Source organism: Pelodiscus sinensis, chromosome 10 (genome assembly GCF_052426305.1).
Source record: "Pelodiscus sinensis isolate ZL-2025 chromosome 10, ASM5242630v1, whole genome shotgun sequence".
NCBI lineage: Eukaryota > Metazoa > Chordata > Testudines > Trionychidae > Pelodiscus > Pelodiscus sinensis.
The window spans coordinates 7,484,639-7,511,183 of record NC_143061.1 but is presented as its reverse complement, the minus strand read 5'-3'; the positions used below and the strand labels follow the sequence as shown (position 1 = coordinate 7,511,183).

Here is a 26,545-nt window from a genome sequence, read left to right as displayed (position 1 = left end):
GTGTGCGATTGTGTGCGTGTTGTCAGATCGCGGTCCCTGTGTGGTTCTCTGTGTCTGTGTGCGATTGTGTGCGTGTTGTCAGATCGCGGTCCCTGTGTGGTTCTCGGTGTCTGTGTGCGATTGTGTGCGTGTTGACAGATCGCGGTCCCTGTGTGGTACTCTGTGTCTGTGTGCGATTGTGTGCGTGTTGTCAGATCGCGGTCCCTGTGTGGTTCTCTGTGTCTGTGTGCGATTGTGTGCGTGTTGTCAGATCGCGGTCCCTGTGTGGTACTCTGCCTGTGTGTGTTGACAGATCGGGAGGGGGGTGCGCCCGGATCGTTGTCCGCGCAGCCTGTGTCTGTGCGCGCCTGAGTCACGGTGCCCGCGCGTGTGCGAGTGTCTCGCAGCGCGGCCGCGCCCCTGCGCGCTGAGCCCGCGGCCAGGCTGTTTGTGCGTCCCGCGGAGCCGGCGGCGCCTCCATCCCCGGTGACCTTCGCCAGCGCGCTCCGGGGCACCGGGCAGCTGCCGCGCGGGGGCTGAGCCGCGGTCCTCCGGCAGCAGCCGATGCCGCCCGCCCGCCCTCATGGACACACCCGCCGCTTCGCCCCAGTGAGCGCGGGGAGCCGCCTGCCCCTAGCCCCGCCGGCCCCCGCAGCCGGGGCCTCGCCTGCGCCCTCGCGCCCCGGGGAGCTGCCCTGAGTCCCGCGGCACCTGCTCCGAGCCCCATGGCCAGCCCCGGGGCCGGCGCGGCGGCGGCAGCCCCGCTCGCCCCAGGCTGGGAGCGGTGCTAGGCGGCGGGGCCGGGCCGGGCTGACCCATCATGTCCAGGATGAACGTAGCTCTCCAGGATCTCAGCAACAACGTGAGTCTCCGGGCTGGGGGGCTGGCCGGGAGCTGCCTGCAGCCCGCAGCGCGGGGGCTGGGGCCGGGGCCGGGGCCGGGGCCGGGCAGCCAGCGCCGGGCGATCCTAGGGCCGCGCTCAGGCCAAGCCCCTGGCTCCCGGGCCCTGGCTGCTTGGCTCCCTCCACACTCCAGGCAAGACTATGGCGGCGGAGGGACTGGACTCCAGGGGGGACCTTTAAAACTCACTCTCAGAGCAGGGGGCAGTGCGGGCGCCCTAGAGCGCCGGGTGGGTGCCAGGGCCCCAAAGCTCTGGCATGCAGCTGGTGCTGGCTTGGCCTTGATACCTTGCAGGGGTTGTAGGCAAACCCATTGATGAATGGGGGCCACGTGGTCTCTGCCCCCCTTGCAGCCTCGCCCAGAGTCCCTGCACAATGGGCTCCCGAGGGAAGGAACTCAGCCCACCCAGGGCTCTAGGGAGGAGGATGGGGCTTGCTCCGGGAGTCATTTCTCCTGGCCAGTGAAGGGCAGAGCAAAGTCCCGGATATGCCCTCCATGCTTGGCGGCACTGGGGGGGGGGGGGGGGGGGGAATGTCTGGGAAGGGCCGGGTAGAAGCGGGCCAGGACTGGAGGCTGCACTGTGAGCTGGGGAGTGGCTTTCAGCAGCACCTGTGGGAAGGCATCTTCTAACCACAGGGGTCTGGGCTGTCCATCTCCATCCCCTGGCAGGATGTTCCGTTGGGGACCGGCCAATCCTTCCAGAGGGTGCCGTGGGGTCTGCAGCTGCTTGGTCCCGCCCTGTTGCCTTGATCCTATGGCTCAGCCCCCCCCCCCCAGTTCTGAGTGCCCCCGCCTGTGCCTGAGCCCCACCCACAGCCGAAGAGCTGTGGACCTGCAGCTTGTCTCTGCTGCACCCTCTCCAAATGCCTGGTCCTGCCCTCCCCATCACCCTGATCTGGTGACCCAGCCCCACTCCACCCATTCAGCACCCTGGGGCTTTTGCCTGTGTCCTGGCTTGTCCGGTCTTTGGGAACTGTCACTGCTCAGCGTCGGTGAGGGCTCAGGAGTCTCCAGGTGGTGCTCAGCAATATCAGAAGCCCCAGGACCTTGGAGGCAGCAAAGTTGGGACTGTGGCACATCCTAGCGCCAGGCCTATGGTCTGGGAAGCTGGCCAGGACTGGAGGTTGCACTGTGAGCTGGGGAGTGGCTTTCAGCAGCACCTGTGAGTGAGATAAAGGCTTCCTTTCCACCTATTGTGCTCCCCCAGGTCTGCTCACCCCACTGGTGCACCCCAGAGGGCTGTTTGCAGTCAGGCCCAGTATTGGGAGGGGTTGGTGCCACTTACCAGGAACCTCATTTGGACTCAGACCCACCTGCAGCAAGATCATCTGTAGCTCGGAATGGGGCATTACCACCTGCCTACATTGCTTGGGTCCCCCGGGATGTGGGGAGCAATGCCGGGGGCAACCAGCCTGTGTCCCTGGGGCCAGTGCAGGGGATGCTAGGGCCAGCTGCAAAGCAGTTGGAGGCTGTGTGGACTCCTGGGCTTAATACTGACATGCCAGCCCACACCTGGAGGTCTTACGGCATCAAGAGAGGGTCTTGGAAAGGTGAATGCCTGTGATGGGGTGTGTGGGGCCTGACCTGCCCTCCGGAGGCCTGCGTGGTTACCAGAGCCAGCTGCGCCACCGTGTGGGTGGGAGGCTGAAGGAGCCAGTGTGACGGGCACACCTGAGCTGCCTGTCCCAGAGCTGGGCGGTTGTTGGGGCATTCTGCCTGGCAGAGTGGGGCAGGCCTCCATCAAAGGGAGCTGTGCTTTCCCAGGCATGGGGTCTCCCTGAGTAGGAGAGGTGGGTGGGGGAATCCCTGGCTCAGACGAGGCTGCCAGCAGGGTGCTGAGACATTTTCACAGATGCCAGCAGCTCCCAGGAATCCTTCCCCAACCAGGGAATTTCTGCCAATTTTTTTTTCTGAACAGACTCAGGTTCGTTTCCTGAGCTGGCAGCTTTTTTGGGCAACCCCCAGTAGGCTGCCTCTTGAGCCTTTGTGGCCTGGGCCCTGGTGCTCACATTCTGGGAACCTCCCAAGCCACCCCTCATCGTGAAACTGGGCTCCCCAGTCTTAGCTTTCTAGCCCTCCACGCTGTAAAGGAAACGTTGCAAGTGGGAGCCGAATACAACAGAGACAGTGAGGTGTGCCTGAGTCTGCAGACAGCCTCAGACTGGAGCTCAGAGGGGTGATTCCCTGCCCCCCGCCAGCTCATCGTTGTTTACCCTGAAACCTAGTGACATTTTCATGTAACCGCCATTAACTTTTTCACCGTTGGTCAGATAGCAAAATCAGCCAGCTTATGTGCTTATCCCACATCCCCAGGCCACATCCCCAGGGGCCAATCCCCAGATGCTCACACCCGCAGGTTTCTCCCTCTCCTCTGAGACCATCTAGCATGGGCAATACAGAAGACATTCCAACGAACTGTCCAGCGAGACAGCCGAGGGGCCCCAGCCCCTGCACAGCAAAGTCATCTCGCTCAACGCCTGCCTTTCTGGTGTAAATGAAGCGTCACGCTTGAGGCCTTGTCTAGACCATGCTCGGAGCTACCTTACGCCCTTTCTGACTGGGGCTGGGGCTGCACTTGGAATTTGGCTCGACAGAGCCACAGTGCTTAGGGGTATGGAAAAGCCGTGGCTATGCCAACCTCCCCTCTCCCCCACAAGCCCATGTAGATGTGTCTAGGTCCACCTAGCTACCACAGCTTGGGGGAGTGTCTGTGCAGCGATGGAAACCACCAAGCTATGCCACCAGAGTGCCCACCGTGTAGACAAGGCCTGACGCATTTGAAAGCCTCGTGTCGACGCGGCAGGGTTGAGTGAAAGGGCAGGCTCCCCTGTCTAGTCCTCCCTGGAATTTATTTATTTATTTATGACTTTGATTGCCAGTTCACGCAAGGGTTCAGCCTGGGGTTAAGACCAAACGTTCGTTGCCTGCAGTAAAAGGGTGCAAGTGTCCAAGCCAGCCTTTGCAAAGTAAAGCAACTTGAGGAGTGGGAACCGCTGGACAGCAAGACATGTAGCCTAGTCTCCTACTGTCTCTGGTAACCTGGCCCCCATCTCTCTGCAGCACAGACTAGCTTTAGGGGAGGCGGGGCTGCTGCCCTCCATGATCTATCTGGCCATGCCCCCTCTCATGCTCCCAGCTTGGCTTTCAGGGGCACTGTGCTGCAGGGGAAGTTTCTTTGCCTTCCTTGGCTACACTTCCTCTCCCACCACCTCCCCCTGGCGTTAGGGGGAGCTGCACTGCCTTTCCTGCCCTAGGCATGCGCCCTGCCCCTCCAGAGAGGAAATCGAGGACCATGTCTGAGTTAGGGGGTACAGAAAGAACGGGGGGATTGCATCAAGGAGTGGGAGGGAGAGGGACTGGGAGAGGAGCTGGAGAGGGGGCTGGATGGGGAGAGGGTAGGAGCTGGGCTGGGGAAAGTTCCTCTGCCCAAGAGAATGCCTTGCTGAGGGCAGTAGGAGGCCATGGGGCTGGGCAGACATGCCTGTGGCATGAAGAGGGGAAGTTCCCCATCTGAGCTCTATCCAGGCCGTTGGTGCCTGCCGGCCAAGGCCGCCAGTTCCAGATGTTTCTTGGACTGGCCACATCTGCATGGCAAGTCCCAGCGCTGTGGAGGAGGCGTTGCTAGGAAATGAAGCTGCGGGTTGCCTGGGAACGGAGGACAGTCTCCACCAGGCAATCTGACACCTGTCAAGAATGCTGATGTCAGAGCAGCTTCTGCAGAGGCAGCCATGGCAACCCACTGAGGGTGAAGGGACGTGCTCCGCTCAGGAGCTGGTGCAAGAGCTTCCCTTTCTCTAGCGCACACGCCTTGCATGTGAATCCTTCGGGGGCTGGGCAGGGGAGGAACGGGACCCTCTAAAGTTGCAAGCAGAGGGAAATGCATTTGCCCACTCCTGATTGGCAGCACCAGGGCCTGCCCCCTGCCCGCGGGGAGCCCCCGGCTGCTCCAGGGCATGAGCCAGCTTCCCCATGCTCAGAGTGCAGGCTCAGGGTTTTACAGAGAGGGAGGTCCCACTGCGGTCCGGCATGAAACGGCGCACGCCTCCTCCAGGAAGGTGAACTTGTCCTGCTGTAGGCAGCTCCCTGGCCCCTCCGCTCTGCCTTGGGGTCACTGGGACCCTGGGCCCCCGCCGGAGCCGGGCTCAGCGCTCTGCAGTGTCATCCCCGGGCGGCTTTCTCTCTCTCTGCAGATGTCTGATTACAAACGAGCTACGTTGCAGGATGACGAGGGAGTGGATGCGGCTGGAGATGGAAGCGCCTCTCCTGATAGCGTGGAGGTAGGCTTACCGACATGGGGGCCTCTTTTCGGCCAGGACACGGTGCAGGCTTCTTAGCGGCCAGGACCAGTGCACTGCGAGGGAGGGCACGGCTCAGCCTCTGAGCTTCTGGGTTCCCACGGGAGCTCCCCCCGAGTTATGTCCAGCTGCAGCGCTATGAATAAAAGCTGGGTCTGGAACCCCAGGGTCAAGATAATCTCACCAGCGGGGACGGGCGTGGGGAAAAGGAGGGAAGGGGCTATTTCCTACAGGAACTACAGCTGGCTCTGCTTCCCTTTCCCAAAGGCCCCCATGGCTCTGCCACTGCCCCTCTGGCTTGCTCTGCAGCCTCTCCCCCCCTGGTTCCAGTCCTGGGCTCCCCATACCCAGCCCTGCTGCTGCCCCTTACTCCTGCCCTGCACCCTGCCTGGTCACTCCTGGGCCGGGGCTGCCTGTCACAGTGACTTGTATGGACCTTGGTGGCATTTTTAGAGGTGATTGACCTTCCCGCAAAGCCGCTGGGAGACAAGGCTTTTTTTTGCACATGGCGAGGTCCCAGTGCCAGGCCCTGGCTCCCAGGGAGGTAGCTCACTGAGGACCGCCAGGTCTTGTGGGATATTCACTCGGGTCGCTCCAGCTTTTCCCACAGGGTCTCCCAGGCAGGTCCTATGGACTGTGAGCAGAAGGGGGAGGTGTGACAAGGCCTGACCCGCTGCTGGTCCCTGCTCTCTGGCAGGTGCCCTCTAACTTCAGGATCCGTTTGCTGCACTGGGCGGGGCCCGCTCCCAACAGAATTGCCATGTGCTAGCGCTCAGTGCTGGGGAGTGGCACAGCATCTCTTCACACCTACAGGCAATTGGGCAGCCCAGGGAGAAACAGGCTGGCCCTGCCATGGGAGGAGGGTTGAAGGCAGGGAAGGGCTAGGGCAGTACTGCCCAGGGAGGGCCTCAGGGCTCCCCTGCAAGGCTGAGATGTGGCTATTTCTGATCGTACCTGTGGATTTAGTCCATCAGGTGCCCCTTAATACACTCTCCCCTTCTGTGCCCTCCCCTCACCACACACACACACACACACACTCCCTCTTTCCCACCCAGGTGGGGTTCAGGAAAGGGGCCGTGCCCTTGCTGAGCCGCCTGGGGTCACGGAGCCAGCTGGAGCTGGTTCTCTGCGCCATCTGCCTCGTCACGGCTCTGCTGCTGCTGGGCTCTATGATTGCTCTGGGCATCCAGTACAGCAAAGGTAGGAGGGGGAGGAGCTCACAGCCCTTCCTGCAGGTCAGTGTTCCCTGTAAGCTGAGCCCTTGGGCGGCCACATAAGAACAGAACAGAAGAACGGCCAGACTGGGTCAGACCAAAGGGCCATCTAGCCCAGTATCCTGTCTGCCGACAGTGGCCAGCACCAGGTGCCCCAGAGAGGGTGGATCGAAGACAATGATCAAGCGATTTGTCTCCTGCCATCTCTCTCCAGCCTCTGACAAACAGAGGCCAAGGACACCATTTTATCCCCTGGCTAATAGCCTTTTACGGCCACCCAGGAGCGATACGAATGCTGCCCAGCTGATTAGCAGAGCGCCCACAGCCAGTAGCATGTGTTTCTGCTGGTGGTGCACATCCGCACATGCTTCAGTGCACATAAATTTTATTCCACACATGGATGGAAAAACTAGAGGGAACATTTGGAGCCCCCAAGCTCATCTCCCTGCCACTGTAGCTGCTCATCAGGAACACGCCAAAAGGGCTGTGGTTACTCAGTAGAGGAAAGATCCTGGGCCTGCCCTAGGGAGCTCCAAAGGGCTCAGCAGAGGAAGGGGACCTCCTGGGCTGGAGTTACCCTGGGGAGTTGCTAATGGGGGATGGGTACAGGGATGGGATTCTCCTGGGACGGCCTGGCAGGAAGTAAATATTCAATTTTCTAAGGGATCAGGTGGCTCCAGCCCAGGGCCTCACCTTGTAGCTGAAGAAGGGCGCTACTGCAGGACTTGGTCTCCCACTTCCTGAGGACTGTGGGGCCACCTCCCATGCCCCTCTAATGGCCACTCCCAGTGCCCCATCTAATGGGCATCCGGGCATCAGCACAGGAGTGGTCAGGTGCAGGGCTCTGAGGCAGGGCTCTAAGGCTCTCTTCCTAGCTCAGCTACCAACATGTTGCATGTCCCTGTTCTGTGCCTCGGTTTCTCCACTTCCTGGGCCCTAATGACTGCGTCTCTCCCACGCAGACCCTTCCCACAGCACATGCCTCACAGAAGCCTGCATCACCGTGGCCAGTAAGATCTTGGAGGCCCTGGACCGGGAGACCAGTCCCTGCGAGGACTTTTACCAGTACTCCTGCGGGGGCTGGATAAAACGGAACCCGTTGCCCGACGGGCGTTCCAAATGGAGCACGTTCAACAGCATCTGGGACCAGAACCAGGCCATCATGAAACACCTCTTAGGTGTGTGTAGCCCCCACACCGTGGCGCCCCGTTCTGCACAGACATAATTGGAAGGGCAGCAGTGGTGGGAGGCACATGGTGGGTTGTATGGACAAAATGCAGCCAAGGCGGGGCCGGGAAGAGATCTGAGTCAGCAGTCGGACTCCTCTCTCTGCTACATCGACAGCATCCTCAGGGATCGGCTTCCCAGGGCCCAGCCTGGAAGGGGAGGAAGCCCATAGGTTCAGGGATCACAAGGGCTCCCCATACACACACACACTGGGTGGGGTTAGGAGACAATCCAAACAGGCCATCCAGCATAGAGACTGAGGAGTCCCCTGGATTGGTTTCACTTGGTTGGTGCTGGTGACAGACAGGGGACAATAACCTCTATGTGGGTGTTTCACCTGCCACCAGCGTATATTGCTCGGTCACCGCTTCTTGGAAACAGTATAGGGCAGGCTGAGGTCACATCCTGCATCAGCTTCCATGGTCTCGCCACCTTGAAGAGGACACACTGACCAGAAGTCTGTCCCACATCAGCAATAGCCAGGGGCACACAGTGACACAGTGGACAGCACTCTATCCAGTACCAGCGCCAGCCGGGGCACCTGGGAATTTGCTGGCCAGCAGTCTGTCCCACGCTGGCACTTGCTGGGGCACAGAGTAACATGCCACCTGGTGGTTTGTCCCATGCTGGCACTGGCCAAGGCATGAAGTAGCTCGCCCCCTGGTGGTCTGTCCCACACTGGCACTGGCCAAGGCATGGAATAGCTCGCCCCCTGGTGGTCTGTCCCATGCTGGCACTGGCCAAGGCATGGAGTAACATGGCACCTGGTGGTCTGTCCCACGCTGGCACTGGCCAAGGCATGGAGTAGCTCGCCACCTGGTGGTCTGTCCCACACTGGCACTGGCCAAGGCATGGAGTAGCACGCCACCTGGTGGTCTGTCCCATGCTGGCATTTGCTGGGGAATGGAGTAGCTCGCCCCCTGGTGGTCTGTCCCACGCTGGTACTGGCCAAGGCATGGAGTAACATGGCACCTGGTGGTCTGTCCCATGCTGGCACTGGCCAAGGCATGGAGTAACATGGCACCTGGTGGTCTGTCCCACGCTGGTACTGGCCAAGGCATGGAGTAACATGGCATCTGGTGGTCTGTCCCACGCTGGTACTGGCCAAGGCATGGAGTAACATGGCACCTGGTGATCTGTCCCACGCTGGCACTGGCCAAGGCATGGAGTAGCTCGCCCCCTGGTGGTCTGTCCCACACAGGGACTGGATGGGGCACATGTGTGGTATGCCAGATGTATCTGGGAAGACCCTTGGGCAGCTTCAGGGGACAATTCCCTGGTGCCATGGCAGGTGGGGATCAGGCTGTATAATCTGGGAGAATCTAACCCACCTGAGTGCCCTCCTCTCTGCCTGGGCCCGAGGCAGGGGGCACTAGGTCTGGAACACAGGTCTGGGCATTCCCCTCATCCTGTATGTGCTCCAGGTACAGCAGGAAGGTGAGACTGGCTCAGCCTAAGGCTGTAAGGGAGGAAGTGATGGTGACTAAGTCCATCTTGTTACCCACTCCCCAGAGAATGCCACCTTCAACTCCAGCAGTGAGGCGGAGAGGAAGACCCAGCGCTACTACCTGTCCTGCCTGAAGGAGCAGAAGATTGGGGAGCTGGGCTCCCAGCCACTGATGGACCTTATTGAGAAGGTGGGTTCCCAGGGGGAGCTGGACCACCCTGAGGTCTGGGCAGGAACCTGGCTTGTCGGGAGGGAAGCTGCCCAGGGTACTCGCCTCTCTGCAGGGGGAAAATCTCTCCATTAGGGGGGACCGCCCTGGCGAGGGCTGAACCCTGGAAGCCTTTGCACAAAAAGGCGTGTGTGGACAGACAACAGGGCTTTCTTGTGCAAGAAACCCCTATCAGAAAAAGCACAGGTGCTCTGATGGCCATTCTGTGAATGACCATCAGAGCTTTCTTGAGCAAGAGAGTCCATGGCAGCATGGATGCTCTCTTGCGCAAAAGCACATGGTAGTGTGGACACGCTCTTGTGCAAGAACTTTTTGTGGAAGATCTCTTCTGCAAAAAGTTCTTGCGGCAAGAAGCCTGCAGTGTAGACATAGCCTCAGAAGGGAAGCACAGCGCCCCCTGCTGCTGGGCAGGGGTGCTTTGCATGGAGCATGGGCATTTGTGCAAGGTAGCACCTTCAGCAGCACAGCACCCCCTAGTGTTGGGCTGGTGTGCTTGGAGCACAGACAGATCTTGGAAGAAAGCACCCCCCTCCAATGCCCCCTACTGCTGGGCTGGGGACACATGGGAGCACAGCAGCAGCACAGCGCCCCCTAGTGCTGGGCTGGGGACACCTGGGAGCACAGCAGCAGCACAGCGCCCCCTAGTGCTGGGCTGGAGACACCTGGGAGCACAGCAGCAGCACAGTGCCACCTAGTGCTGGGCTAGGGACATCTGGGAGCACAGCAGCAGCACAGCGCCCCCTAGTGCTGGGCTGGGGACACCTGGGAGCACAGCAGCAGCACAGCGCCCCCTAGTGCTGGGCTAGGGACATCTGGGAGCACAGCAGCAGCACAGCGCCCCCTAGTGCTGGGCTAGGGACATCTGGGAGCACAGCAGCAGCACAGCGCCCCCTAGTGCTGGGCTAGGAACACCTGGGAGCACAGCAGCAGCACAGCGCCCCCTAGTGCTGGGCTGGGGACATCTGGGAGCACAGCAGCAGCACAGCGCCCCCTAGTGCTGGGCTAGGAACATCTGGGAGCACAGCAGCAGCACAGCGCCCCCTAGTGCTGGGCTAGGGACATCTGGGAGCACAGCAGCAGCACAGTGCCACCTAGTGCTGGGCTAGGAACATCTGGGAGCACAGCAGCAGCACAGCGCCCCCTCGTGCTGGGCTAGGGACATCTGGGAGCACAGCAGCAGCACAGCGCCCCCTAGTGTTGGGCTAGGGACATCTGGGAGCACAGCAGCAGCACAGCGCCCCCTAGTGCTGGGCTGGGGACACCTGGGAGCACAGCAGCAGCACAGCGCCCCCTAGTGCTGGGCTGGGGACACCTGGGAGCACAGCAGCAGCACAGCGCCCCCTAGTGCTGGGCTGGGGACACCTGGGAGCACAGAAGCAGCACAGCGCCCCCTAGTGTTGGGCTGGGGTGTTGTGCATGGAGCACAGGCAGGGTGTAGAGAGCTGCAGTGGACAACCTGTTGCCTGAGGGTCGCATATGGCCCATTGGAGTTCTGCGTGTGGCCTGTGAGACATTTTGTTTACCATTGCCCACGCACAGAGTTGCCAGATTCTGCTGGTCTTCATCTACGTAGTTTCCCCCCCACCAGTATTACTAAAGTGACATGCACATAAAGCAAGGGCCCGTGAAGTGAGGTGTGCGCTGATTGCACACAGCATTGTAAGTGCTGTGCACTCCCTCTGCAGCCAATCAAAGGGCTGCTACGGTTCAATCGGCACAGCCCACACACTCGAAGAACACCAGCGCAGTTAGCAAAACCCCGTATCCCGGGAGACCCTCTTGGTGACGACAACCTTGCAGCCCTTCGAGATGAAGGAGGGCCACTCTTGAAGCCCCCTCACTAGCCTACGTTGCCTCTCTCACTGGCATAGAGGTCCTCTCTTGTGCTGGGTATGAAGGCAGAAGAGGCATTTGGTGACCCACAGAGGCAGCTCGTCCCCAGCAAGCCCAAATCCCGATGCTTCTGTTTCCTGCAGATCGGCGGGTGGAATATTACTGGGCCCTGGAACCAGAGCAACTTCATGGAGGTTCTGAAGATGGTGTCGGGGACCTACCGAGCCTCCCCCTTTTTCACTGTCTATGTGGGCGCCGACTCCAAGAGTTCCAACAGCAACATCATTCAGGTAGCCCTGTGAAGTGGGCACAGCCCGACGGGGAGGCAGCGTGAAAGCCTCACACAGAGCTCCCAGCATGCAATGGGCCTGACGCAAACGCCTCCCTTCGCCCCTCGCTCGGAAACATCAGCATCACAAGTTGGGGGGTGGCGGGGCCTGCAAACCATGGGGAGAGGGGCCCAATAGGGGCGCAGGAACAGCACAAAGGATCCCATCCGGGGGGGTGCGTTGAGGACATAAAGGGAGGGGAGGGCAAGGTAAAGGCATTAGGGAACCTAGGCAAGTACAGGGAGGGCACAGGGACAGAGGGGAGCAAGGCTATCATGGCTGAGTATTTCTGACTCTGGGCTTAAGGGGCCCAGTTCAGACACTCAGCCCCCTGCCTGCCCCCCTCTTGTCATGAGAAGGGACGCGCCGGGAGGGGCTCAGTGTGGATGGGAACTGTTTAGGGGCTGCATCACATATCTGGGAGTAGACCAGTGCTAACCCCAGGGCCTTAGAAAGGCACCTCAGCCTCTCGCTGTTGGGGATGTGAACGCTGCTTGGGGATTCCATGGCCCTAATCTACTGCTCAGCACTGGGGTTGCCCCAGTTCCTGCACCCCCATGGCTATCACAAGCTGAGCCATGCCTGGGTGTGGGGGTAGGGCAGGGCTCTGTGCCGCAGAGCAGTAGTTGTGGGGTGCAGATTCATTTCTTTTCTGTCTCCCAGGTGGATCAATCAGGCCTTTTCCTCCCCTCCCGGGATTACTACCTGAACAAGACAGCCAATGAAAAGGTAGGGGGCTGGGTGGGTAACAGCCCACACAGACCATCCCTTCCCCAGAGCCTTCCAAGCCAACCTGAATTCACGCCTGTCTTCCGGGCTGCACTGGTCTCCCTTCAGCTCCCGGCCACTGCATCGGGCTAGACCATCCTCGGCTAGCCTGATGAGCCCATCCCCAGCTGTGTGGGCCCCATGTAGGTATTTTCAGCCTGAGCAAGTCATTCTTGCTTCTCTTTGTCCAGCCGAATAGGAACGGAACTCCTTGAGTCTCTTCCCAGCTGGCAGGGTGTGGGTTTCCCCGTCTCGTGCACCCCCGAAGTGGCACGAACAGACTCCACCAGCCAGTAGAACAGAGGGAGTTTATTGCTTCTCCAGGATACAGCACAGCACAGATGTCATCTGGTTACAGGGCAGGCCTAGGATACCTCAGCCCCCCCTTGAGATGGGGGAAACTGGGCCCCTAAATTCCAGCCCCTTCCCATGGCTGTCTCCTCCATGATCCCAGCCAGAAACTAAAGATCGTCCCTTCCAGCCCTGCCCCCCAGTCACCATTCCACCTTCCTTTGTTCCTCTCCCTGGGAGGTAACCAGTAGAACAGGTTACCTCCCTGTCCTATCAGCTACTCGGCTGGGCCGTGGTACAGACAGCAGCCAGTGGGGGTCACCCACAGCCCAAGCCTAGCAACCAGCAAGGTACCCCCACTACGTCACACAGGGTTTCTAATCATTTAATCATTTGGGTGGCTCCTCTCTGAAACCTCCCCAGTGTAGGCTCCACCTCTGAGGTGACCCAGAATGTGTCTGAAATGCATGTTCCCAGCACAGCTTCCTGAGCTCCTGATGTAGATCCAGCCCGGCGGGTGGAATGTGCCCCACCCCAGATCTCGTGGGCAGAAGGAAAGGGATCCCCAGGCGCTAGGACTCTGGATTGGAGCCCAGGCTGGGACCCCCTCTGGCAGGACATCCTGCGGGGGCGGGAATCAAAGAGCACAGGATCGGTGGGAGCTGAACTCCCCCACGGCCTATCACTGATTGCATGGGGCTGCCCCCGCCCAGGCGACTAACCCCGCTGCCTCCTGCTTGAGTGACAGGTGCTGGCTGCTTACCTGGACTACATGGTGGAGCTGGGGATGCTGCTGGGTGGGATGAGGGTCTCCACCCAGGAGCAGATGGAGCAGGTGCTGGAGTTTGAGACTCTGCTGGCTAATATCACCGTCCCCCAGGACGAGAGGCGGGATGATGAGAAGATCTATCACAAGCTGAGCATTGCAGAGCTGCAGGTGGGTCCGGGGGGAGGGGCAGCCTGGGCTGCTGTGGGATGGGGGAGGGGGGCTGAGTTCTGTCCTGTGTGGGGATCTGTAGCGGGAAGCTTCCATTTGCTGGGTCGATCCCTCCCTGGCCTGGAACAGCTGGGAGAAAAATTCTGAATGAAAAACGAGAGAAGAAATCAATGGCTCTGAGCCCTTAGTTCCATTTCAGAGCTGCCAGGGCAGAGCGTGAGGGAGACAGCAGGCCCACCTTAGCAGCCCTTTTCTGTGCCCCGTCCGCTCCCCCCGGCAGCTCTTGGCTGCTTTCCCTGCACACTCCAGGGCTCTGTTTCGCTGGGCTCTTTGCTGCCCATCCCCCCCACCCCGGTCTCATTAGGATTCCAGCAGGGATGCTGCTCCGCAGCCCAAGTGTCGTTAATGCAGGAGGCCTGGCTGAGCCGCATCCTAAGCAGCCAGGAGCCATTGCTGAGATACCTCGCCAGCCCCCGGCTCAGCAGTTCAGACCCATACACAGAAAGATGGGGGCCCCTGCCATGCGTCACCCACTCGCTAAGGGCATGGGTGCAAGGGGGTGGCTGTATCCACAGAGTCAGAACACGCAGCTTCTGGGTACGATTCCCCCTCCATCCACTGCCCTGCTACCCACCTCTGGGGTCCTCCCACCCACTGCTGCTCCTCTGTCTTGCTGCCCTGTGCCCTGCTACCCACCTCTGGTCCCCCACCCAGCTCCGCTGCTCCTCTCAGTCCTGCTGTGCAGTGCTCTGGGCTGCTGCCCCTCAGTCTCGACCCGCCCCCCCTGCTGTCGTGGTCCTGAACTCTGTTGTGGGAGGGAAGCGATGCCAGGGCCCTCTTCTCAGTTTTTTAGTTCCTAGCAATAGCGAAGAGCCAGCTTTAGTCCCGCAGCCGGTTGCCATGGCAACAAAGCGAGGTGCCATGCTGTCTAGTGGAAAGGGAGGTCTCAAGAGGCTGGCCAGGGATGGGGGACTGGAGTGAGGGGCAGGGTCAGGGCTGAGAAACCGGAGTGAGGTGCAGGAGTGGGGCAGGGATGGGGGAACCGGAGTGAGGGGCAGGGACAGGGCTGAGAAACCGGAGAGAGGTGCAGGAGTGGGGCAGGGATGGGGGAACCGGAGTGAGGGGCAGGGACAGGGCTGAGAAACCGGAGAGAGGCGCAGGAGTGGGGCAGGGACGGGGGAACCAGAGTGAGGGGCAGGGCAGGGATGGGGGAACCAGATTAAGGGGCAGGGCAGGGATGGGGGAACTGGAGTGAGGGGCAGGGGTGGGGCAGGGATGGGGGAACTGGAGTGAGGGGCAGGGGCAGAGACCAGGGACTGGGAAACCATAGTGAGGTGCAGGGGCGGAGCAGGGATGGAGTGAGGATGAGGGGGCTGAGAGTGCGGCAGAGGCAGCGAGTCTGAGTGATGGGGGCTGGCGTGAAACTGAGGGACCAGAAGTATTTCTCCAGAGACATGTCTCCTCCTGCTTCCAGTGAACCCCTGCTTGTGGGCTGTGGTTTCCTCACGGGCAGAGGGCTCTGCATGGAGCCCGTTACCCAGAACAAGGGAAGCCCGCCCTGGAAGCCGGGGAGGAGCAGCACCCCCTCAGAGCCCTGTGTCTCCACAGGCTCTGGCCCCTGCCATCGACTGGCTGGATTACATGGCCTACACCCTGTCCCCGGTGGAGCTGAGCGAGGCGGAGCCCGTGGTGGTGTACGGCCGTGAGTACCTGCAGCAGGTGTCTGAGCTCATCAACAGCACAGACAGAAGGTAAGAGCATGGCTGGGGGTAGGCAGGCACCCGCGAAGTGCTGTCAGGGTTCTCCTTACAGCACCCATTGGGGCCATGTCTGAGGTGAAGGAGTATCTATCTTAGGGCCGTGCCCACCAGAGCATGGGGGCGTGTCGCAGAGCCACGCCCTTGGGGTCTGGTGAGTAGGTGGGGCTGGGGGGTGAGGGGTGCACCTGTCTCAAGGCCATGCCCATTGGGGGGCTCTCAGGACCATGCCCATGGGGGTGGGGTGAGTGGAGATAGGGGGGCATGTCTTAGGTTGTGCCCATCGGGGCAGGGTCTTTGTGAGTCCATGTGGCTCTGTCGTTTTGCAGCATTTTGAATAATTACATGATCTGGAACCTGGTTCAGAAAACTGCCTCAAGCCTGGACCAGCGATTCGAGACAGCCCAGGAGAAGCTGCTGGAGACCCTCTATGGTACCAAGAAGGTGAGGGGCTGCTGCATGGGGCAGCGGGCCATACCACTGGCATCCGTCCCCAGACTCCTTTCTTTATGTGCATGGCGGCATCCTGTGCCCTGCTGCTGTTACTGCCTTATCCCCCCCTCCCCCCCAAAAAAAATCCTCAGCCAGTCAGCCACAACCCGGCCTGTCTGGGGCCTGGGGCAATGAGACATGGATGTGAGTGGAGATGCTGCTACGGAGAAGTTGCTCCTGTGCCACTCAGCCTGCAGCCCTGGGTTGGAGTCAGAGAGAGCCGGGCAGCCTAAGGAAAAGGAACCTCCCCTAGAGGCTGACTGGCCTTGTGGGGTAAGAAGCTCTGCCCCTTGACCCAGCGAACAGGAGGCTGCAGGCAGAGAAAGGGCCAGGAATGAGCGCCCCTGAGTGTGTTCCCAACACCCCCCGATGGCCTGGCAGAGCCTATGGGGAGGCAGGTAGAGACCGGGATGGGGTCCCAGTGCAGATGAGGGCCAGTCTGTCTCAGAAGGAGACCAGGTGAGGGATGTCGCTGGGCTCACGTCTGAGCCCCAGGGGCTCCTCGACGAGATGACAGGTCATCACAGCAGACAGGCGGGAACTTTGGGGTCAGAGATTGTGTCCCCCTACCTCTTGTGTCAGGGCGTGAGCTCGGCCTATGCCCCGCCCCACTGTATGGCCAGCGAGCACACGGGGGTGCAGCACCAGCCCTCCTCAGGTCTCACCCGGTCTGTCTGTCTCTCTCTGGAGTCCTGCACCCCTCGCTGGCAGACCTGCATCTCCAACACGGACGACACGCTGGGCTTCGCCCTGGGCTCCTTGTTTGTGAAAGCCACCTTCGACAAGGACAGCAAGGAGATTGTGAGTATCCCTGCCCTGTCCAGGCCCTCTGGCCTCCCTCATGCCAGCACCTGAGCCCCCTGCAGCCCCTCCGATCCCCCCATCAGCCCCCTAAAATTCCATTCACCAGTTCTCTTGCAGCCACCCCAATTCCCCTGCAGATTCCGATTCCTCCTTTCTTCCCCTATTTCCTCCCCCTTCCCATTCCTTTGCAGCCCCCAATTCACCAGCAGTGAGCTCCACAGTGCCAGGGGCCCGTAGAACAGAGACAAGGGAATTCCCTGCCCTGCCAGTCGCCCAGGTGAGGGGACTTTGGCCTGGCTGCATGTGCCCTCTTGCGCTAACCACTCAGCTCGGGGGATCGGCGAGGACCAGAGCAGCCGCCACTGAGGGGGTGAGGCTGGGAGGCAGGGCTAGTGCCGTGCGGCTGTCTCCAGGAAACGGGGGTGCAGGCTGGCTGCAGGGGGGACTGGCTCTCCCTTTCCCCCACAGGCTGAGGAGATGATCAGTGAGATCCGGACGGCCTTTGAGGAATCCCTGGACCAGCTTGACTGGATGGACAAGACAACGAGACAGGCCGCTAAGGAGAAGGTGACCTCCGCTCTGCTGGGCACCGAGACCCCAGCGGGACGGGAGCCAGCCCAGCTCCTTCCCTGAGTTAGAGGGAGGCGATATCAGAGCTGACTCCAAATAATCCCTCCCCAGGCAATGCCACGGTGCACTCCCCCAGCGTGGTCTCTGGGACATGGGTGTCCTGGTGGGGGCGGGGAAAATCACAGCCACCTCGTCCCTGGGCCTGGCAGGGAATCCCAGTTCTAGAGCAGCAGTGCTTGGCTCTGTGTGACCCAGAGCTTCCCTGGAGGAGCCGGGGCTATCCACTGGGAGCTCCCAGGTCTCTGCCTCTCCTCCCCATGCTACGATCTCAGCCGCTGCCCTCACCCCTCTTCCCACAGGCAGACGCCATTTACGACATGATCGGCTTCCCAGACTTCATCCTTGACAACAAGGAGCTGGACGACGTCTATGACGGGGTAGGTGGCCCATGAGCATAGGGACTTGGGCCAGTAACATCCCTGGGATTGCAAGACCAGTGGGGAGCAAGTGGCTCCCAGCTGGCTTGTGCCAGGCATGTGGCAGGGATCCAGCGAACCAAGGGTCCCATTGGGATGGGATCTTGCCCAGCACCCATCTTACATGTCCCATTCCCGGTGTCTGGGCCTGCTGAAGGAGCTAGGAGCCGGGCCTTCACTGCTATAGTAACTGAGTACCTAGATTGATCTCTCCACCCCATCTCACCCCTTCGCTGCCTGAGGGGTTGGGGGGAGGGCACATCCTAGACCATCTGAGACACACATACACGCTCCTTCCGGTAACCAGCCTGCAGGGTTGAGGGGTGCAGCCCTAGCCCATCTCAGCCTCTTGTGTTTCTTTCTCAGTACGAAGTCTCTGAAGACTCCTTTTTCCAGAACATGCTGAACTTCTACAATTTCTCTGCCAAGGTCATGGCTGACCAGCTACGGAAACCCCCCAACCGGGACCAGTAAGGAACTGGGGCAGGGAGTGGAGTGGAGGGTGAAAGGAGGGCCCCATATGAGGAGTGCATGACCAGGAGGCCTGGGGGCTAGTTTGGGGGCATGGCCAGTGCTGTCCGTTTCCTGTGGCAGAGGATAAAGGGAGATTCTGTCCCATTGCACTGCAATGCAGCCCAAAGCCTTCCTCACTTCCAGGGCCCACTGGAGCTGCAGCCTGTGGACACTACCGGTCCCAGCATGCAGTGCTCTACCTAGAACCTAGCCCCTGGCTCCATTGCGTGCTGGGAGATGTAGTCTCCATAGACTGCACCTTTAAACGAAGGAGGTGGCTGCAATCTGCTCCTTCCCTCCAAGGCAGCAACCTTGGGAAGCATTTGATCCGAACAGTCCCCTTGGAAGGCTCTCCGCCAGGCAGCCCCACTCTTGGCGCAGATGCGGCCAAGCATCCGTTCACAAACACGCACGCACTTGTTTGCACGTTCACGCCTCACAGCGCAATCACAGGCTAGGGCCCGCCTAGCTCTGTCTGTAACGCAGACACACCGGCAGCCGGCTGCTCCCTTTGAAACAGGAAGACAGCAGCCCCAGCTAAGAGCCTGTGCAAGGGGGCTGATGTCCTGCTGTGTTCCTGGCCAGCCTTTGGCTCATGTCACCCCGGCCCACTGCTGGGGCAGACCTCCGCTCTCAGGCTGGGAGGCTGCTGTGATGGTGCGAGGCTCAGCCAAGTCCAAGCATGTCAACCGAGTGTTTCCAGGCAGATTAAAAGGGCCCTGGTAATGCTGGCTTTGGGCCCCTTCACGCTGGGTGTAGACGGGAGCTTCCCCTGTATGGCAGGCTGTTCCTCCTGCTGGCGCCTGCCCCGTCCTTGGCTAACAGAGTGCCAGCTGCTGCCTAACATGTTTTCCCTCCTTAGGTGGAGCATGACCCCACAGACTGTCAATGCCTATTACCTACCCACCAAGAACGGGATCGTCTTCCCCGCGGGGATCCTGCAGGCTCCTTTCTACGCCCGCAACCACCCCAAGTGCGTCGGGTGCTCTGGGCTCTCGCCTCGTCACCGCCTCCATGGGTGGCAGGGAGAGGCTGGGGAAGGAGAGGCCACGAGGCCCCATGGAAGCTGCAGATCCCTGGGTATCCTCAGATCTGGGCAGCCCCCTCTCTTACGTGGGGGCAGCACTGGGTCCTGGGAACAAGGATGGAGCTTCCAAGGCAGAGACTCTCTGGGTCTGAGCTACTCCCAATGACACATGAATGGAAGGTTCCCTGGTCCCTGCCTTCCCAAAACTGCCCCGGTCAGAGGAGCGCGCTGCCCTGTGACCCCAGTGGAGTGGGCCCTCACTACTCCCTCAGCTGTTCCCTGGGTCCTATTGTAACGTGTCCCTTGGGGGGCAGCCCTGCCCCCGGTGGCTGTGGGCTCAGGGTGGGGTGAGCAGTCACAGGGCACCCGGCTCAGCATAAGGAGCGTCTCCGCCGGCTCACTGCCCTTCTCCCCCTCTGCGAGGACAGGGCCTGCAGCAGCACTTCCCATGGGGTGTCAGAGGAGAGGGCAGCCTTAGCCACGGTGCTGTGGAAAACGCCCGGCAGGTGTCGCCATGCCAACAAGGGTGGCCATCCTTTGGCCCTTGACGTTCCGGAGGCTGCAAGCCCCAGCATGCATTGCTCTGTCTGCATGGCCAGGCCCGTTGCTAGACCTGGCGGTCTTCCCCACACGCCAGGCTTCTGAGTTAATGAGGGCAACTGAGGGCAGATCTGCTCTATGTCTTTTATGTGCCAGCCTTGGGCTCCCAGCAAGCTGGCACTGTAGCCCTTGGCTGGGCAGAGTTTATGCTTTGCCCTGGAGTGACGCTGAGGCGAGGGAAGGACCTGCTCCAAGCCTGCGCTGCTAGTGCAGCGTTCCGGGCCCGTCTGAGCGGGTTTCCTAGCTCTGGTCAGTGGAGTCTCACCGGGCACCCAGGCCCGGCACTCAGCACGGGCTGCTCATCGAAAGGGCACCAGGGAACGCAGCATGGGCTGGCTCACTCCCCTGCATACACAGCAACCAGGGAGGCTCCAATGCCACTGTGATAAGGGCCAGGTTAAGAGCTCAGGCAATAAACTAGGGTGTCTCTTTGGCTTTACCCAGGGCCCTCAACTTCGGCGGCATCGGGGTAGTGATGGGACATGAGCTCACGCACGCGTTCGATGACCAAGGTAGGACCCAGTTGGCCCATCAGGCTCCCCTCTTGGCTCCCTGATCTCACGCACATGCCTGCCACTCCAAGCATGCTCCAGGGGCACTACCAGAAAGGACGCTGGGTCCGGGACCACTAAGCAAACAGTCCTTATACAGGATAGAGGTGACGCTAGCTCCTCCCCCCGCACAGTGCTCCCTGCTCCACTTGCCTCTTCATCGCAGCCTCATCCTGCCCTCTGCACCATGGAGCTGCCCAGCACCTCTGTCCTGTACGCATCAAGGTTCCCAACATCACTCTCCTCTGGGCCACCAATGGCCTTGCCATCCATTCCATCCTATGCTTCCCCACGTCATCTTGCAGCATGGCCAACACCCCTTGCCCACCTTAGCTTCTCCACAGCCCTCGAGATGTCCTTTCCCCTCGGCTGGCCCTCCTCCCCATCTCTTTGTCCTCCTGTCTCCCCAGGTGACACCTGCAGGCATCTCCCCAGGCTTCTCTGTGCAGCTTTCGCTTCTGCTCCATCTGCTTGGTGAGGACCCATGCCTCTGCATCTCGGGCCATGGCTAGTGGCTGGCGATTCCCAGTCTCCCCCCCCTCCCCACTGCTTCTTGTGGCAATTGGGGATCTGCCCCTTCTCCAGCAGGACTTGCGTTTGTTTTGTTTGCATCCTCTCTCTGCATGCTGTGCAGTGTTGCTAGGCCACAGCCAATGGTGGAACACAAAGGGCAGTTTGGGGGTTATTGGGGCCTCCCTGCCAAGAGTCACTCCTTGGGTCTGGCTGAGAAGCAGGTGGAGTTCCCACACTGACAGGGGTATGGAGAGAGCCACCATCAGGGTGGGGGCTGGTAGGCTCAGCATGCTGAAAACAGGCATGGAGACTTTCTCCTCGAGGCTGCTGGTTCACAGCTGGGTGGCAGGGAAGGAGCAAGTCATCCATGGCTCTTTGGTGGCCGAGGCGAAGCGAGCCGGGATCCCGGCCGGTCCCTGGCAGACAGAAAAGCCATCAGCACCAATTGCCCCAGTGTTAGCGACTGAAGACACTAGGGACCGAGCAGACCATGAGGGGTGACCTCTTCTAGAGCGGTGCCAACAAGCTGGGGGAAGCCCAGGCAGGTCCTGCTGGGGAGATGAGGCTGTCAGTCTCCAAGGCTGCACAGCCACCTGGCCATAGAAGATCCTGGGACGTGATCCTGCCCTTTTCCTGTTGCTCACTCACAGGAGCACCATGGCTAAGGACGAATCCTGAAGCCCATAGAGCAGCTGTTCCAGCCCCATCCTGACCTTGACTGGTGTGTGGCTCTGATTTTACCCTTTTCATGCCCCTCTCCATTTCAGCAGTTCCACTCCCCGCCAGACACACCCACTCACGGGCAGCAGGCTTAAGATCCCTGTCGAGCCGTCACATAGAGCCTTGTAACTTACCTCAGCCTTTGGGTTGCCCACAAGAGCCTCCAGGCTGGGGGTCACTCGAGACGGAACTGAGACTGTGTTGTGAGTTGGGGCTCGGTTCCCCTGTGGGTCGCTGGAGCAGAGGGCACCAGAGATGGGTGCAGGTGACAGATCTCCTAGCGCTGTCCCTTCCGGTAGCTCCTCCTCCGGCCATGTAATAACATAGCCGGTTGTCTTCCAGGCCGAGAGTACGACAAGGAGGGAAATCTGCGTCCCTGGTGGCAGAACTCCTCCCTGGAGGCCTTTAAGAACCGGACCGAGTGCATGATGGAGCAGTACAACAAGTACATGGTGAATGGGGAGCACGTCAACGGCAAGCAGACCCTGGGCGAGAACATTGCCGACAACGGGGGCCTGAAGACAGCATACAATGTGAGTAACCCAGTCCGCCTGCCCTTCCGCTGGGGGATGGGAAGCAGATCCCAGGGTTCAATTCCCACTGCCCCGGATTCTGTGGGAAGCATCACTCGGTGTTTGCTGCCACGTCATGGCATGCCCCGGTGATTCATTGCAGGCCTACAAAGCCTGGCTGCAGAAGAACGGGGAGGAGATGCACCTGCCTGCCGTGGGGCTCACCAACAACCAGCTCTTCTTTGTAGGGTTCGCACAGGTATGGCTCGGAGATGTGAAAACAGCTTAGCTAGGCTGCCTCTCCCCCACCCTGCCAGTGCCCACAGTCCCCCTCCCCCAGTTATTCCAGTTCTAAGTCATGCCCACCCACCTACCCACACTGCTCTGCTGAGGCCCCTCAGCCTGCAGACCCTGCTATCCCAGTCCTGGGCTCCCCACACACTGCTCTGCTGATGTCTCTCACAGCTGACCCACAGCCCCGGGCTCCCTTCCTGTCTCCCCTCGCCCCACTAACGCTCTGCCAGTGCCCCAGTGCTAACCCACTGCTCCTGGCTAGTTCATTTGGGAGCAATGAGCCATGGCTTTTAAAGGAACTCAGGAGACAAGAACCATGAGATCCTCAGGGAGGCCAAATGGACCACCCTGGCCCAGCACAGTCCTACCTACGGTCTGGCCCACTCCCGGCGAGTACTCCACCTTCCCTTACCCTAGCTCTATTCACCACCTCCCTGACGGGCCAGTTTCTGCATTGGGAGGCACACTCCCTGTCTCAGCTGTTGCCTGGAAGTCAGGCTGGGGCTTGGGTTGAAGACCAGGCTGGGTCCCTGCCTCCCTAACCCTGGCCCTTGTGTCCCTCGCACAGGTGTGGTGCTCCGTGCGCACGCCAGAGAGCTCCCACGAGGGGCTGGTCACCGATCCACACAGTCCAGACAAGTTCCGGGTCATCGGCACCCTCAGCAACTCCAGGGATTTTGTGGAGCACTTTAAGTGCCCGGTGGGCTCGCCCATGAACCCCGGCAAACACTGCGAGGTGTGGTAGAGAGGGGCCGGCAGGCGCGCAGCCAGGGAACGGGACAGTGACGCTGTACATACACAACCAACCAATTTCCCCAGGATGCAGGCAGCCAGGAGCACCCATGTAGAGCCCCAGAGCCATGTCCCCTGCCCCTTCTATGGGGACACGTGGGGTATCTCAAGGAGCAGTCAGTGGCCTCAGCTGTTGTGGCTTGTCCCGTGCAGGCTGCAGGCTCCTCCGACCAGACAGAGGCCCAGGAGGGAGTGTAGGAGCCTTATCCTGCACTTCCTGCTGGGTGGAGCCTGGGACTCAGCTCATCTGCTTTGGTCAGCCCCTGCACAATTGACCCTACCTGCCTTATCAGCACCTGCCACCACTGCCCGCCTTCTCGTCGCAAGGAGTGCCAGCCCAGGGTCTCCTGCCTGAGTCCCGCTCCAACCAATCACCCGGCTCCCCCAGCCCCACAACCGGGGGTCAGCGGGACTTGCCCACCCAACCAGACCACAGGGTGAGACTACCTTTGCTGGCTCACTTTGGCCAACACCAGCTTTTTCCTTGCAGACCTGTGAGTCTAGCCTGGGTGCAGCTCCTCCAACTAGGGCAATGCTGCGAGTTGCGGGGCAGACAGGGCCTGGGCGATCTAACTGCTGTGACACCCCCTCTGCTAGAGCAGGTTCATGGCACGGTTAATACCACTGTCGTTCTGCAATGACCCCAGCAGGGGGCAGCACCGGCACCGTAGCAAGGAAGAGGATGGGATCTGAATTAAAACGCTGGAGTAAAGGCCAGTTAAAAGAGCATTGGGTGGGATGGGGCAGAGCATCCTGGAGATGGGCACGTCTGGGGTGGGAGGGATGACAGCCCAGTGCTCCCGTTGCCAGGTTGGGGTGCAGGGAGATAGAACACGGCACAAAGGGCAGCTGTGCAGCTTCCCCTACCGCCAATGGGCACGGGGAGGTGGGGCATTATCTCTGTCGGAAGGGCAGCAGTGCAGCGCCCTCTAGTGTCAGGCTGGCAGGTGGAGAACGTCCACAAGCATTTTTTTATCTTTTTAAACTAAATGGAACAGCAGCAGTTAATGCCCTGAGGATCTCTGCTGACTAGGGGACCTTCCCTGGGATTAGCCCTGAAACAAGCCGCTTGTTCTATACCAACTCCAATCCCTTCCCAGCTTCCCTCTAGTAACCCAGCTGTATGCCAGGGCAGGCTTTTTCTGGGTCGTTTGAGGGGGATCGGACAAGGCATCCGAGGCTGGGAGCTTCAGAAGGTGAGCTGCTCTTGCTTCCAGGGCATCGTCTTAACTTAGGCTCATTGTAATCCAAAACCAGCTTGGCTTAGAAACTCCCCATTTGCTTTAATAGATTGGTCAGGGTGGGGATTGGTGCCTTGGACTAGCTTTGGGTGGTCATCAATGGATTTATTTAACAATTAAAAGCAGTTTCCACTTTCACACTGGGCTCCGTGGCGTTCTTAACTCTGCATGGTCCCCGGGTCGCAGGGGATAAACACCCTCTCTCTCTCAGCGGTCACTCGATAACGAGTAGAATGACTTCCTTTCACCTTTCTATTTGTGGATCCATAGATGGCTGACCAGCCCAATGCTGGAGCCTCTGGTCTTATTTTGGAAGTTGCAGGTGCTGGTGGCTATCGGAGGGATGTGGGGCAGTTTTTGCTGCTCTTTTCTCCTTCTCCGCCTCTCCTCATCTGCCCTACGGCAAAACTCTCAAAATGCGCCACCCCCTCACGGATTACCGCTTTCAAGGTTCTCAGGGGGAAGGGCTGGATTCTGGGGTGTGTGGAAACACAGACTCACGGTGGGGTGGAGTCTGGGAAGTGCCACATGCAAGGCCCTGGGGAAATCCTGACACTGAATACATCTTACACTTCTAAAAAACCAAAGGAAATTCCCCAAGCACTGAGCAGGGGAGCTTTTGTTAAACTGGAGTTAAGATTGGAAAAATCTAGCAGAGACTTTTGTGGATGCTCTCGTTTATTAAACAACCTTAAACAGTCTGGAAATTAAGTGACACATAAAAAAATGAGCAAGTTTGCAAATGTACAAGTGAGGTCAGTCAAACAAACTAACCCACCACCAACTTCACTGGTTTCCTCTATTTACCCCCCTCTAAGGCCTCCTAGAAGAGTGACATAGGCAGGGCTGAGTCTCCGGGGGGCAGGACAGTTCGTCTCTCACCAGGGAAAGCTGCTCGCCTAAGGGAGATGGGTGACACTAATCCCAGTTGGAGTCATTCTGATTTGCTAAGGAAATAGGCCTCAGTAACCCCCCTGTAACCCCCCTGCACATAGAAAAGCAATGTGAGCCCCCTTTGCTGATGGAGCCCAGGTGTCCATTCAGGTAAGGGCCAGCCACCCCCTGTACAGTAAGGTCCGCTTCCTCCCCAGCACTGAACAGCACATGTTGGAGCACCTGGCAGCATAGGGACAGGCACCCCCCAAACTAGCAAATCTCCCCCAACTGTCACCAGGAACTGGGTTCCATTTCATGCTGTTGGATTTACATTTGTCAAGGGAATTTAGCCGTGCTTCAAAGCGCTGGACTGACAGTCCTGGAGGCTGAGGCAGTGCGTATCCACAGAGCAGTCCTACCTGGACAGCAGCAGGGTAACCCTCACGCTGCCCACTGTCAGCACAACTCTCCCCACCCCCCAGGGAACCTTCTGCAGGGAGGAACAGTCTCCACTACCCACTCACTCCCTGGCCAACAAGGAAGCCAATTACTGCCCACTGCGATGTGGTCCTTTCTCCACTGGATGCTGGACCTGCTACTCATTTCACATGGGACAGCTGGATAGTAACAGCTCTGTCGCTACTGAGCGAGAACAGACTGAGCCCTGACCTCAAGGGATAGGGCTCCCTGACCCGCCCAGCCCATCACGATGATAATGATGATCCCAGGAAATAGAAGCCCCCAGCCTAGCCCTGTCCCATGCTTTCAAGGCAGCTAGAAGCAAGGTGGATTCTTCTGTGGCATTATCAGCTCAAGTTGAGCAGGCTGCATAACACTGGGGAAGAAACAGGTTTTCCAGCTCTGCATCTGGTGGGCCAGCTTACACACCTGTCCACGCTGTTACACACCTGTCCACCCCTCGCTGGCAGACCTGCATCTCCAACACGGACGACACGCTGGGCTTCGCCCTGGGCTCCTTGTTTGTGAAAGCCACCTTCGACAAGGACAGCAAGGAGATTGTGAGTATCCCTGCCCTGTCCAGGCCCTCTGGCCTCCCTCATGCCAGCACCTGAGCCCCCTGCAGCCCCTCTGATCCCCCCATCAGCCCCCTAAAATTCCATTCACCAGTTCTCTTGAAGCCACCCCAATTCCCCTGCAGATTCCGATTCCTCCTTTCTTCCCCTATTTCCTCCCCCTTCCCATTCCTTTGCAGCCCCCAATTCACCAGCAGTGAGCTCCACAGTGCCAGGGGCCCGTAGAACAGAGACAAGGGAATTCCCTGCCCTGCCAGTCGCCCAGGTGAAAGCCCCAGCATGCATTGCTCTGTCTGCATGGCCAGGCCCGTTGCTAGACCTGGC

At 59.8% G+C, this 26,545-nt stretch overlaps 1 protein-coding gene across 3 annotated transcripts; it reads left to right on the top strand.

Annotated features, from left to right (window-relative positions):
- The first annotated feature begins 263 nt into the window (after positions 1 to 263).
- Positions 264 to 24,446, top strand: ECE2 (endothelin converting enzyme 2). 3 transcript variants are annotated; one of them, XM_075938104.2, is made up of 19 exons: positions 264 to 841; positions 5,070 to 5,156; positions 6,230 to 6,374; positions 7,351 to 7,566; positions 9,128 to 9,252; positions 11,268 to 11,414; positions 12,117 to 12,182; positions 13,261 to 13,449; positions 15,058 to 15,200; positions 15,536 to 15,650; positions 16,389 to 16,499; positions 16,971 to 17,069; positions 17,432 to 17,509; positions 17,915 to 18,018; positions 18,924 to 19,034; positions 20,133 to 20,200; positions 21,815 to 22,005; positions 22,148 to 22,243; positions 22,847 to 24,446. In XM_075938104.2, exons 1-19 carry the CDS (start codon positions 800 to 802, stop codon positions 23,021 to 23,023), a joined length of 2,310 nt encoding a protein of 769 aa, XP_075794219.2. In that variant the 5' UTR covers positions 264 to 799; the 3' UTR covers positions 23,024 to 24,446. The 3 variants fall into 3 exon arrangements, 2 of the variants coding, with proteins under 2 accessions (XP_075794219.2, XP_006138521.3); XR_001369275.4 differs by lacking the exons at positions 264 to 841; positions 22,847 to 24,446 and adding an exon at positions 20,650 to 20,713 and having other exon boundaries at positions 4,647 to 5,156; XM_006138459.5 differs by lacking the exon at positions 264 to 841 and having other exon boundaries at positions 4,651 to 5,156.
- Positions 24,447 to 26,545: the final 2,099 nt, after the last annotated feature.